At 41.0% G+C, this 14,198-nt stretch overlaps 1 protein-coding gene across 1 annotated transcript in view; it reads right to left on the bottom strand.

Annotated features, from left to right (window-relative positions):
- Positions 1–8,252: 8,252 nt before the first annotated feature.
- LOC109414133 (F-box/LRR-repeat protein 7) overlaps positions 8,253–14,198 on the bottom strand; it is a 230,466-nt gene continuing 224,520 nt past the window's right edge. Inside the window, exons 6-7 of the mRNA XM_062856070.1 lie at positions 9,207–9,386; positions 8,253–9,143 (exon numbers count right to left, since the gene is read on the bottom strand). Of these exons, the coding sequence (XP_062712054.1) occupies positions 8,608–9,143; positions 9,207–9,386 (716 nt within the window). The 3' untranslated portion in view covers positions 8,253–8,607. The remainder of the gene's footprint in view (positions 9,144–9,206; positions 9,387–14,198) is intronic.

The raw sequence follows: 14,198 nt of genomic DNA, 5'->3' as shown, positions 1-14,198 counted from the left end.
CATTCGGCCAAATGGCGTTCGGCCAAACGGCATTCGGCCAAACGGCGTTCGGCCAAATGGCCGGACACCCAGATTCTTAATTCGTGTTCATAAACACTGCGAAATAACGCTGCATTTATGTAAACGGCCGGCACCGGGCCCAGTGCGCAAAAGTGGCATGGTTTACAATACGGCAGATAACTTTTGAAAGAAGAAAAAGACATCTCTTATTTTTTTATATGTTATGTATACACTCCCGATCAAAAGTTTGGGGTCACCCCCTCAAAAACATGTAATTTTTTTATGCCCATATCTCCGCCAATTTGCGTCCGATTTCAAAACCCTAGGTTTCATTCAAAAGATAATAAGTCAAAGAAACTTTGAACATGATTTACAAGAAACTTTTTCAAAAAACGATTGTATGTAAACTTAACCCAAAGTTGCAAAATTTTCTAAAAAATGAATATAAACTTACGGCAGTGCCGCTGGAAATTGGGTCGACCAAATTTTAAGATGAGAGTGGTAATATAACCTATTTTCTATTAGCTTTCAACTGCTTTTTACAGAACTTAGCTAAAAAATCTAGAAAAAAAAAGTTATTAAGTAAATTAACTCTTCATGTCATCGACCTAAAGTTTGGGGTCACCCCTCAATATGATCAGCCAAAAGTTTGGGGTCACTATCGTAATACATGGAAAAGTGATTTGATGATATCTTCGTCATCTATAGTTCAATTTAAATTCTTTTTGGCTCATATCAAAGATAATTAACTAAATTTACGTTTGATGTCTTCAACTTAACGTATTTAACGATTTTTGTATATAAAAATGTTATGTAAAGTTAACACATTTCAGCATATTTCAAAAAATTAGGCAACTTTACGTTAAGTTTTAGTATGTAAATTTCAACAAATATGTGCGGTCACGGTGTGTCTGGTGGACAACATTAATTTAAAAAAATCGGTATCGCTAGGATACCCACCAAACGAAAGCTAAGGGTCCCCCTTTCATTTGAGACTTAAATGAGAAAGTTCTATCGGCGGGTCTAGAACAATTTTTTTTTTGAAAAATATGATATTTTCTCATTTTTTTTTTCGATGAACTTAATCATGACAAAACACTGTTTTTCCATTTTTTTTTTAATCTTCGTTTATTTGGAAGGCTCGAGCGCCCTTGAGTATAACAGAGCCGAAATCAATTTTGTAATATAATAATAAAAAGTAATTTATTTAAAATACAAAATAACAATATTACTGCTTTCGAGCGTTCTTCTTGGGTGGAGACTGTAGAAGACTTTCCGCCGGAAGAACTTGCTGCTGTTGAGATGATTGCCGATTAAATTTTTCCTGCCTGCTTCTTCTCTCCGCTTCACACTTCTCCCACCGCTCCTTTTGTTCCTCTTCTTTCGCCCGTAGATTCTCTTGATATCGTCGCTGCATTGACTTCTCCTGTTTCCGATATTCTTCTTGTCTTTTACGCTTCTCCGCCTCGTGCTTAGCCCAATTTTCCGCCAGAGTCTTCTCATACTCGCTTTGATACACAATCGGTTCCATTCCTTGCAATGTACCTTGCTCTTCGCTTTCATCCGCTTCCGCTTTCGCTTCGAAATCCTCTTTGACCACTTCCTTTTCCTCGTTCACGGCTTCCTGCTGAGCTAGTGCTACACCACCGTGAATCACGGCACTAGCATAGGTACTAGCAACCATTTCCACTCCCTTTGCCTTTTGATTCCGGGTTGGACGTTGTGGGCAGGCGTTTTTACGGTGCCCCTCCTGTTGACACAGAAAGCACTTGTTTTTAAGATCCTCATAAAACACCTTTCCTTTCCACTGGAGAATTTCCACTGTTGGAGGAATTTCGCTTTCCACGTCGATGTGCAAACCTCGCACTCCGTTGAACATATGGTCGAGTCCTAGGTTCGGTGGTAACTTTTCTCGGATCACACTCTCGATTTTTCCATATTTGCCAAGGACCAACGACAGATCCTCGTCGGATACCTCCGGGGGAATATCAAATATCCGCACGTACCTTACGTTGGTTCCGGCTCGTGACATGGTAACGTGAATCGTTTTCCCATTGGAATAACAAAATTTGACAGGTCCTGAATTCAATCGCAACGCTTCCTCCATTGCGACTGCCGTTTTGAACTTGATGGACAGGCTTCTGTCCTCCTCCATCTTGTACACGGTTTCCATATGCATTACATTGGATTTCAGCTGCTTCAAGAAGTCAGCGATTTCAATCCATGTTGGACGCGGCGCCGACGCAGGGAAACGAAATTTGATCGTGTTCTCGATCATTTTGTTCCACCGAAACAAAACAAAGCTCAGGTTAACTGAAAACTGCTACACAAAAGAGAACAAAGCACTACCGGGTGCTATTCATCCGGTTATTACAGACAAGCTGCTACTGCGTCTGATTCCAACGAGAGCAAAACAACGACTGATGTTTTTCCATTGCAAGCATGACTTTTTGACGATATATTTTTTATATTATGTTTATTATTTTACTCATAAAAGCATAATAGTCCCATGTGAATGGGAAATCCAGCAAATGGCAGTTTTGTGTTTATGGACAGTGTGCTGAAAGTACTAGAACAGTGAGTATAAAATCGAGTTATATGCTGTTCTTTTGAATTCCAATAACGTATTCGCATCCTATGACAGATGCGTATACGTCTTTAGGGTCTCCTATTTGACTGGTACCCAAGGATGGGAAAAAAACATTTATTTATTGCATATCCCTCACTCACATCCACGCACAATCTGATGCGAGTGTGCTTCTCCCCCAGCCAAGCAAAATCTTTCCACTTTCATTGCCCATTCTTTCTAATCGCCGAGCACCGGGCGACGCAAGCAACGACGGCCGATTGAATCGCTACCGAATCTGAGTGCCGAAGCCGAACGAACCAATGTTGAACGAATGTTTGCGTTCTGAGTCGGGTGCGAGAGCATTCACTTTGGAACGCTCATTTAGCGTTCAGTGGAAGCATTCAGTACTGGAAATAGAATCAGTGAGTGCGTTTTGATTCAATCAACTGAATGCCACTCGGTAGTTGAGAGAGCGAACGTTCTTTTCGTATACACCGATGCAAGCTGATTCATTTCGCACTCTTTTTGTTTCTCTCCTGATTCGCTTCGGTGGCGTCGGTTGCGAGTCGTTCGTGTTTCGTTCGTTCTTTGTGCGCCGAGCTCTCACTCAGTATTGGGTTGTTGGAGTTCTTTTTGCTATTTTGCATCGTCGGCATTCGGGTGAGCGAATGAGTTTTCCCATGCTTGCTGGTACCAGCAGGTCACTAATCGACCAGCTTTATAGCACATACCGTCATTTGGTTCTTCAGATTTGTGCTCTTGAAATTTTGGGGGTGTGACTTCGTCATACATTCTCCTCAAACAGCTTCTCAACTTCAATGCGCGTCTAGTACTCAAGACACATGTTTTCTTTCGTCTTCTTTTTTTTTTTCTTCTTCTTCTTCTTCTTCTTCTTCTTCTTCATCTTGGCGTAACGTCCCTACGGGGGCAAAGCCCGCTTCTTAGCTTGTTCTATGAGCGTGTAGGAGATATAATAAGAATTAATAAAATTGTTCGATTTGTTTAAAACTTACTTATTTTATTTCCTACAAGAATTTTCACAGTTTTTGACTAAATACTTCTTTTGCCAATTACTATTTTGCATGTGTATAGCGTGTAACTTGCACGAAAATACTGCATGCTCATTTAAGTCGAGGAAATTTCCTTCACAAAAAGTTCCTGAACTGACCGGGAATCGAACCCGTCAACCTCAGCATGTGTTGGATACTTACCGCAGTGGACTGTATGTTGGGTATGGGATGTGGCTGGCTATTGGCCGGTTTGGCCTCACCGGATGTGCTCACGTCTCCGCAGAGACGGAGCCAGGTGGGAGCAGGAGTATTGGGAACTCCTTCCCGAGATGCCCTCAGGCTGTGAAGTCCCAATGACTTCACCTCTCAAGTGGATAATGCTCGCGTCCCCGCAGAGACGGAGCCAGTTGGGAGCAGGAGCGGTAGGGAGCTCCTTCCCAGGGATGCCCGCAGGCTGTGAAGTCCCTGTGACTTCACCTCGGTGGTACTGGTGGACTGGAGCAGCCTCGATCGGCTGCCAGCACCTCAACTCCTCAAGTGGATGTGTACTCCGACTAATGTTCCAACACCCAGATCCAGGCGGATGGAAAGGGTGAAATAAAGCCAAGGAGAATTAATTCCTGAAAAACTAGGTTTATTTCTCTTGTCTTATTTGGATACGAACGTTAGCCGGTTCGAAATACAACTGTTCCTCTTGCTGCGCTTGACGCTCATATTTATATTCGCCCCGGTGCGCTCTAGAATCACGTGGAACATTCTAGGCGTACCGAACGGTGATGATGATGATGACGGTTGTTGATGATAGCGCGGGCCAGGCACGCCGCATACGGTAGCTCTCTTGCTCTCGGTTGGTCGGGTCACTCACGCTCTCCGTGGGATCTCTCGCTCGACGTTCGTCGCAAGTGCTTCGTCGTCGTCGCGGTCGTTGTTTTCGTCGTACGCTCTCTCTCTCTCTCGCTTGCCAGCCGGGTTGGAGGTAGCCATCTCGAACATTCCGAGGCGTGCACTCACAGTCGTTCGGGGGAAAGTGGGGCACAACGGACATACGATAGGGAAGTGGGAGTGCAATGGACATCGGTGTCGTAATTTCTCCATTCAGTGCGCCTTGCGGACTGAACAGCATGGTTATGCTGGATACCCACGCCTTTGGCTTCCCGAGCAGAAATGAATAACTGACTCATAACTGCAGCATACCAAAGTCAGGTATCATACCAAGACAAGGTATTGGTCTATTACCCAGGTATTGAAAATACCTTATTTTGGTATTTTGTAGGGATTGAGAAAATACCTCAACGAGATATTGGTTTGGTGTTGAGGACTGCTTGAGGTATTCAATTATGAAAAAATCGCTATTTGTGTGGAAAAATCACCGATTATTATTCAGGTATTACCATACCTGATATCATTATTCATGTGTTATGCACAGAATATGCACCAGTTATTATTTTAGGTATTTTACCTCTTATGCAGGGCTTCTTAATACCTAATTCAGGTTGTAGGTATTCGGTTTTCCATACCTGAGTTTGGTATTCTTCAGCTATTTTCTTCTGCTCGGGCTTTTGGGTCCTTTTCGTTATCAAAAACAAATCATCGGTGAACAAAATCGGTTTACTGTTGTGTCACTCATTGACGCCGGTTTCCATCTGGATGGCAGTTGATGAATATTTGAAAGCTTCATCTGATCAGCCTTATCTCTGGGTTTTGCCCGCAAATTTTCAGAAATCGCAGCAACTTTATGAGTAGTCTGAATGATGCTCAACAAGTTTTCAATGTACTTCAGCTTTAGTGCAAACAAGTTGCTTGCCTTTGATTAGCTCCCTGTAGCATCTAGAACACAACTGCAACGAGCGATTTCTTTCTGCGTCATCGGTAGTAGGGCTAGATCTGCCACGTTTTCCCTTTATGAGAAGTAGCAGTTTTCCCAAGTAACAAAATTAACAAAGCAACAAATGCTTTTGAAGTATTCTTCAACGCCTCTTCTTTAAAACCATACATAAACCAAATTGCTCTGCAAAACGGCATCAACTCAACCATAAACCCGCAAAGACCAAAGCGGCCCACCCTAAGATGCTCTTGGAGAGTTGATTTCTATGTAGTTTCTCTTAAAACTTGTTGTACTTCCCAAGATGTCCTCTAGGGGAATTGCTCTCTCCTTATAGAACTCTTCAAGTGGAACATGAAACGATAATAAATTTATCAGTGTTGTTTCTGCGGCAGCTTGTATGTCGACAGAAAAGTTTAATTAATTGAATTGAAAAAAAAAAACAATGAAAATGACACATTATTGTAATCGGCATTAATTTATAACACAAATTGGAAATATTTCCGTAGTGTAACAAGGATGTAAAATGCCAAGCAAAATTCATCGTATATATGTTGCAAGATACTTCCAAAAATTGCAACGCGCTCCGATTATAATGCACTAATAAAATATTTAAAAAAATATAGCTGGTCATGAGAACTTTGTATGTATATGTTTTTGCTCAACATGGCTTCCATTGAGATCCAGGTCGGTGGTCGGTCCATTATCGCACAAATTGAACAAATATCGGCATGTGATAATTCTACCCGAGCAACGGCATACAAGAATATACGACAGACTTTCACGTTGATAAAATTGGTGTGGAGTTCTAGATCGTTTTATTCATGCTTTTGAACGATTTAAATTGCATCATAAAAATACTTTCAGTTTTTCGAAATGGATTACCTTCCAAATGTTGTACCCCATGATCCGAGCTACTTTGATGTATGGTCTATTTTTGTTGACATTACTCGGCCTACTTCGACCATAGAACCTTTAAATCATGAGATACTGTCAATAAAAGCTAGGAAAATTGCAGCCACAATAACTACTTCCACATGTATAAAAGGCGAAGTTTATTTGTACATATGCCCAAATACTGCTGAAATTCTATTTCAACTGCCTTAAATATTTTTTTGGCACTTAGACATAAAGTAGCAACATTTTGTAAGGAAAATTTTTAATTTTTGATTTGACCCGTTTACTCTTGTAACGTGTCCTTTTACTAATGGGCGACTTCATACAAGCCCAATTAACTACACTCAAGGTTGAAAAGAGAAAAAAAAAACACAAGTCTCAAAGAGAGTAACATTTGAAAAAAAAAAATAGCTCTAGACCCGCCGATAGAACTTTCTCATTTTAGTCTCAAATGAAAGAGGAGATCTTCAGCTTTCGTTTGGTGGGTGTTTCAGCGATACCGATTTTTTTAAATTAATTTTGTTCTACCAGACACACCGTGGGTTTAATGTCTATTAGACTGGGTCAACAAATGCGATTTTTCGGAACAAAGCTTTTTCGATTCCTTTGAGTGTCCAAAACAACTGTGCAAAATTTGGGAGCGATTGGTTGCGTCCCCGTATTCCGCATTGCGGTTGAAATTTGTATGGAATTTAGTATGGGAAAACGTTCTTTTCTGCATTTTTCTCATAAATTGAATTGTTTTGTCTCAATCTAACTAAAGACGTTGAAGTATAGCCTAGGATGTGCCGAAAAACTTTGCCCAAGAACGCAAAGTGATCCGACGCTTGTGAAAAAAGTTAAAACGTACAGATTGCCCGGTGGTGCTTAACATTTAACATGTAAAGGAATAACATCAATAATAAAATCTCAATTTTTGGCCTACACACTTAATTCATATTGCCGGGATATAAGCATTTTTCCATTCTTTTGCCGAGATTTGCACAGCCGAGTAATCAGCAAACAACAATTTTGCTGAGATCTCAGCAATTTTGACAGTTCATTGCTGAGCTTCGGCAATCGTTTTGCTGAGAGTCAGCTAACAAATGTCACTTTTTGCTGGGATATCAGCTGATAGTTTTACTGAGCAGACGGCTGTGCGCGTTTTTGCCGAGCCCGCAAATCTGTTTTGAGTGTGTAAGTTACCCTAGATGACTGACGCCTCTAGCCGCACGGCCACGAAGCTTGGTTTTTGGAGAAACTTTCGAGTTATAACGGTTTAAACGAGCCACAATTTGACCAAAATCGAGGGGTCTGCAAAAATTGTTGTGGCTCCAACTAACGGGGGGTCCATCCATTTGAGTAACCAAATGCATTTTCCTTACTTTTTTAGCGAGGACATTCAAAAAATCACCACCTCAAATATTTTTGAAGACAAGGTGTAAATAGTGGGCCGGTCTCAACGAGAATTACCCAGGAGGAATCCCTTGAGGAATCCGTGATACGATTCCTGGAGGAATTCCTGGATGCATTTATGGTGGGATTCCTGGAGAGTTTCTAGGGGAATTCCTGGAAGAATTCATTGGAATCTCTGTAGGAATCTCTGAAGGCATTCGTGATACATAAAAAAAATGTCGATTTTAGCGTAATTAATGTATGCTGCCTAAGGACGATATTTGGCGGTGTGTAAGGGAACAGTTGGTTGCGGCGAAGGATGAATCACGAGCTGCACTTATTGTGCTGCAAATTATCCTTTTGAGTAGCTTTACTCAATAATCTGAGTTTATCCACCACACCTGCACTGCCTATGATCGCATAATTGTCCCATATGAATAGGAAACCCAGCAAATATGGGACTGATATGCGATCATAGGCAGTGCATGTGGCTTAAGTTAGACAGATATGGTGGGCAGGGCTTGTTCCGAGAATGCCGACAAAAACACTGCAATGCTGGTGTTCGCTACTGATCAGGTTGGCAGTGAGGTGGACCAGGTCGAGCGTGATAAATAAATGAATGAAGAGTTTAATAAATTCTGTAAAATAAATACATTTTTATTTGTTCTAGAGTTTTTTATAAATAAAATCTTTACAAAATGTTCGAAAAGTGATTAAAATATATATTACGTCGTTAGTGTACAGTTAGAATTTATTTTAACACATAATATAAAATATTCGCCTAATTAAATAGAGTTATCAACAAATTTCTGTTCAATTTTTTGGCAGAACTGTAAAATCAAAATTTAAAACTTCCTAAAACAATTTGCTACACATTTTGTATATTTAAAACACTTAAAAAGAGAGCACATTAGGCCTGTACATTTTATTAGACACTAGCAAAATCCTGGATTTGTGTGTTCAATGACGCATCGTTTGCAGTACTTCTTCACTGCTCTGTATCCTTCGATGGATATTTGGCAATCCTGGATGTTCAGCTGCTGCAGGCCCCGGCAGTAGTACGCAATGCACTGGATCCCTCGATCGGTGATCATATCACAATTTCGCAAGCTAAGTTTCTTCAGATTGGGACAGCTTTCGGCCAAAGCCCGAAGTCCGGCATCGCTGACGTCGCACTTGCCAATGTCCAACGCTCTCAACCGCGGGCAGGACCGAGCCAGAACGTTGATCGAGTCATCGCTAACCGCCTCGCAACCTCGTGCATTGAGGTAGCGCATTTTGTAGCACCGTCGAGCTATAACCTTCAGTCCTGCATCGGAAACTTGGTCGCATTTGGCCACGGAGAGATATCGTAGGGTAGCACCTAGTTTAGCCAGTTCGTACAGCCCGAAGTCGGTGATGTTGGTGCAGTCGGAAACGCTAAGCTCCCGCAAGGCTATGCAGAAGTTCGGGATGAATTTGAGACCGGCATCTGGAAGGAAAAAGTGAGCAGTTAAGTATGGAAGGGACTTGGTGCTACGGATTACTAGCTTACCAGTTATCTGGATACACCGGCGCAGGTAAAGATAAACCAGCAGCGGACAGTTTCGGGCAATGATTTTGAGCCCTGAATCGGAGATTGACGCACAGTCGGTAAGGTCTAGATACTGCAGCAGTAGTCGGCGAGGTGGCTCCAGACCGGGGTTAACGTTGATGCACGTGATTTGAGCACAGCCTGCAATTGAAGATGGAATACGTATAAATGGTGTTATTGATATGGTATTGTATAGTACTGTGAAGAGCCGGGTTCAACAGTTGTTATACGATATTGATGAGATCTGGTCAATTTGCCTGCTTTGCGGATGATGACTGTGACATTATTGCCAGAACGGTGGAAGAGCTATAAATTGTTATAGCAGGAGCGTACGAGGCAGCCGTCACATAAGGAGCTTCCAACCCCGAGAGTAAAGGGCAGTAATGCTGTCGGATCCCGGCCAGGCGTCCCGGAAAGCTTTGGAAATGTTTGGTGGAAGAGCTCCTTGGGAAAACAGTAGGCCGTGAGCAGAGGAAGAGGCGATCAATTGGTAGCACTGTAGCAGTGCTCTCGCGTACATGTGATATCAATCATCATGCATAGGAAAGTCCACCCTATGAATTGGAGATTACCGCCGTACAGGTGACTTCAAGCCATTGTGAACCTGCGCCACGCTTGTATACGAGCAAGGTGGCAAGCAGGGACTGAAGGAGCGGGATTAACGACGGGTGGTGTTCGCGGTTGCCAAAGTTCCGCTCATAACTGAGATAAGGGCAAGGGCAAGTCAAATGGCCTGTTATAAGAACCTGAATCGAAGCGCCTATGCAAACCCGTGGGATGACGCCTACAGCGTCGAGAAAACTAAGACACGAGGTAAAATGGCTCCCACCGAACAGTCTCCAGAGGTTGTGGATGAAATAATCGAGGAGCTCTTCCCGTTTCACGACCCGAGAACTTGGCCACATTTCGTAGGGATTACCGGGGACAGGACGGGCGTGGAGGGTAGAGTCACCGATGATGAATTAGCGGATATTGTAAGATACTTTAGGTCCAAATACGAATGGAATTCCGAACTTATCATTAGTCATTGCAGAGGCTCATGAGATGTTCAAATTTGCTATGAAGAAATGTCTGGACGAAGGAGCCTTCCCGGACCAATATGCTTGCTTGACACGGTGCTCAAATTGATCATACTCAGCACATTATTGAGATCCACCGAGAGTGCAGATGGTCTCTCGAGCAACCTGTTCGGTTTCCGGAAGGGGAGGTCGACCGTAGTCGCTTTCTTATCGGTTACTAAAACTACCGAGAAAGCGTTCCAGGATATGTTTCGCTACTGTGCAGTACTGACCTCGACGTAAGGAATGGGTTCAATAATGCCAGTTCCCAAGCAACACGCATGTCATATTAGAGTTACGACAGCGCAAGCTTTGGTTGTATAGAACCTAATTTGAAGTTATTCTAACACAATGCTGAAATAATGTCAAAATAACTTCTGTATAAACAAAACTTGCGCTGCCATAACTCTTTTATGACATGTGTGTTACTTGAGTTGGGCAGCTATTGCTAGAGCGGTCCTAAGTTTCGGAAAACCCAAGTACCTGTATAAGATTCTTAAGATTTATTTTCAAAATCGAGTACTGATATGCGACACAGAAGTACTTTAGCATAACCTCCAGAGTTCCGCAAGATGGCATCCAGGGTCCGATGTTATGGACTGTCATGTACGACGAGCGGATAAGGTTGAAAGCAGCTCTGTTGACGATACTACGCTAGAGGATCGATCGAAGAGATGGAGTTGATTGATGTCTATTCGATTGCGGCTGTTGGTTCACCACAAAGCTAAAGTGAATGTTTCACCTTTCACCTTGAAGCGCTCCGTCAAACGCTGGTGATGTTGGTTGACGATAAAGCTCATCCTTGGTAGCGATGTCGATCACGCCGGGATGACAATCTCCACAGCTACAGTGGGGCTCCGGGCAATTTGGCCGAACGCCATTTGACCGAATGCCGTTTGGCCGAATGCCATTTGGCCGAAAAAAGAACTATGTAGGTACTTAATGTCAACTAGTCTCTGAATGCCAAAACTAGAAATAATAGTTTATGATTGAAAAAAGGAAATATTTATGATTATCATATTGGTAGTAAGAATGTCAAAAACATCCTCTGAATCCCTTTGATCATAATTCTACCAAATGGCATTCGGCCAAACGTCGTTCGGACAAACGGCATAGGCCAAATGGACGGACACCCTACAGTGGTTCTGTCCCTAATGATGCCCAATAGCTCTGCGGTGTATGCCAGTGAGCCTCGTGCCGCCCCTCCAATGGAGGTCCAGCTTGAAGCCTGGGCACTACGTACCAACAGCTACCGCTACTTTAAAGTACGTATGGTAAGTGGGGGCAGGATGGGTCACCTAAGAAATGGATCCCTATAACTTTCTGAATATAAATCACATTTCTCTGTATTCTACCACGACTCTCAGATACACTAGTCAGCTATGATATATGAGTATAAAAAGGTAATAAAGTTTGAAACCTGCTTCTTGACAAACAATTTTCAAAAAATGACCCATCTTGCCCCACCTCATTTTAACGGGGGCAAGATGGGTCAGCTATAAGAAAACTCGATTTTCCTCCAACAAAAAATACTATATCTTCTAGTTTTTCTCTATACATCTAAGCTTAATAGACGTACAGATTACATGAAGAAAGTGTTGAAACATATCGGTAGACTATTCTCAGAACTAGAAGATTTTTGTTCGGGTAGCCATAAACGGACTTTGAAAACCTATATTTTTTTAAGGAAAATTAAAAAAATATTTTCTCAAATTTTCAGTGCTCTCATCGCTTCGATAATGTAGATCACAGAATAGCCTTTCCATGAAAAATAAAACATTTTCAAAAACTATGCAAACATACCGAAAAATTAGGGTGACCCATCTTGCCCCGTCTACACAATACACGTAGTTATATGGAATGTATAGCATAAGGAGTATAACGAAAAAAAAATTTTTTTTTTTTTCTGTGCGAGGAACGTATAGAATTTTCAAAACAATATACCACTTTTTTGTGTATCCCCGTCGTTCATCTGGGAAAATTATTGAAAGATTCAAAACATATATTGTGCGATTGAAAACGGTACTGACCCATCTTGCCCCCTGACCCATATTGCCCCCACATACCATATAGGCAATATACCTAAGGGTAGCAAGTGCATACCGTACCATGCCGCAGGAAATACTTTGTGTCATCACCGGTATGAAGTCTATCGGCATCCTGTTTTGAGTAGGATATAGAGTGCTCCGAAATGCGCGGCACAAGGGACCAAGCAAGGGCATAAGGACTGTTCATTAAAGAAAGTGGACATCTGTTTACTAATAGTTTAGAGTTAAAACTAAACAAAAAAATGTTAATTTATCCCGAGCAGAAGAGAAAAACAACAGCATAACAAAATGCGTTATTTTGGCAAAATAACTGCATAACGGAATTAGTAATTTTCATGTTATTAACATAACATATTGAGTTATAAACTTGGCTGTCATAAGCGGCAAAATAACAAGTCACATAACAAAAATTTGTTCCTGAAAAATCAATTTAATAACATGTTTTGTTAGTGGCAATAACAACTTAATAACAGTGAATTTGGGAAATATTTCAATAACAAATTTTGATATTAAAGAGTTATTGATAACATTTCGAAAGCAAAATTAGGGTAAAAACTAACTTTTTTTACTCATTTTTGGGTAATTATTTTAAGTGTGTTATTCTATTTTTAGAAAATAACAGGTCACATAAAAAAATTTCGAATTCATTATAAAACTTACAAACATGGACGAGATTTGAACCTCCAATCCTGCTATCGTACATTTTCAGTCGCCTTTACCAATGAGGCTATCACAGCACTTGCAGTGAGGGACGATAGAAGCTTTACTGGTTCTACGTATTGCCAGTTTCCCCATTCCCCCATTTCATGTTTGCCAGTCGCAGGACAAAAATAGACAGAGATTTAAATGCAAGATCAAACAATGAACCTCTCTCTCTTACCAACAGCGCTATCGCGGTGCGCAGACATGTGCACTGTAACACTAATAACAGTGGTGGAGTTCGCATGGCCCGTCGTCGGCTGTTTCGGAACAAAGAGAACGACGAAAAAGTTGGTAGTCGACTATTTATGATTGAGCTTCGTCATGGGGTGCATTTTGGCGGTGACAAAGATTCTTTCCAGACGGAGATGATTTTTTTTAATTTTTTGTTTTGTTCGCGTTGTGAGAACGGCGATTATACACGTACCTACGTGAGCGAAGGTAAAAGGTAAGTATATCATATGCTGATATGATTACTTCTGCAGATGCTGTTTAGTTTTATTCTGTTTTAGATTATTTTTAGTAATGAAAAAAGATATTTATGACATAATGTCAAACAATATAGGATCGAATAATAATAGATCGAAAGAAAAAAGTTATAATAGACAAATGCAATCATCAATTTAGCAGAATTGTCTGTATAGTTGACATTTTTATTGATTAGAATTATTTAGTAGGTACCATATTTGCTATCTCCACTCTCACTAACATTCATTAGTTCGTAATACATAGTCTGTTCGGTACTTTTTGACGTTATAATTAGAGGTTAGAATAGCAGTACTGTTAAAATGACATATAAATTCAACTAAGTTTACTCAATTTTGAGATAAAAAAAACTCATTTGCAGATGTATCACTTTTTGAAGGTAAAATTTTACTTAACCTATAAGAATTGGGAATCGTAGAAAAGTGATAGGAATTTGGCACCGTAACGGGACTGGGATATTGAAAGAAGGAAATTAACACAAAGATAAACATATCAATAGCTATGATGCTATATTTACCCAAAACTCAAATTATAGCAATGAATAAAATAAAAAATACGGAAGAGTCTGATGAAATTTCTAGAAGTTGCAATGCCTTTATTTTTTACATCATAATATGAAACAGCAGACAATAAAATAAAGAAGGTAAACTATGTAATGGTTA

This window comes from Aedes albopictus, chromosome 3 (assembly GCF_035046485.1).
Source record: "Aedes albopictus strain Foshan chromosome 3, AalbF5, whole genome shotgun sequence".
NCBI classification, from domain to species: domain Eukaryota; kingdom Metazoa; phylum Arthropoda; class Insecta; order Diptera; family Culicidae; genus Aedes; species Aedes albopictus.
Note: the sequence above shows the minus strand (reverse complement) of the source record. Positions and strands in the feature narration are given on the sequence as shown.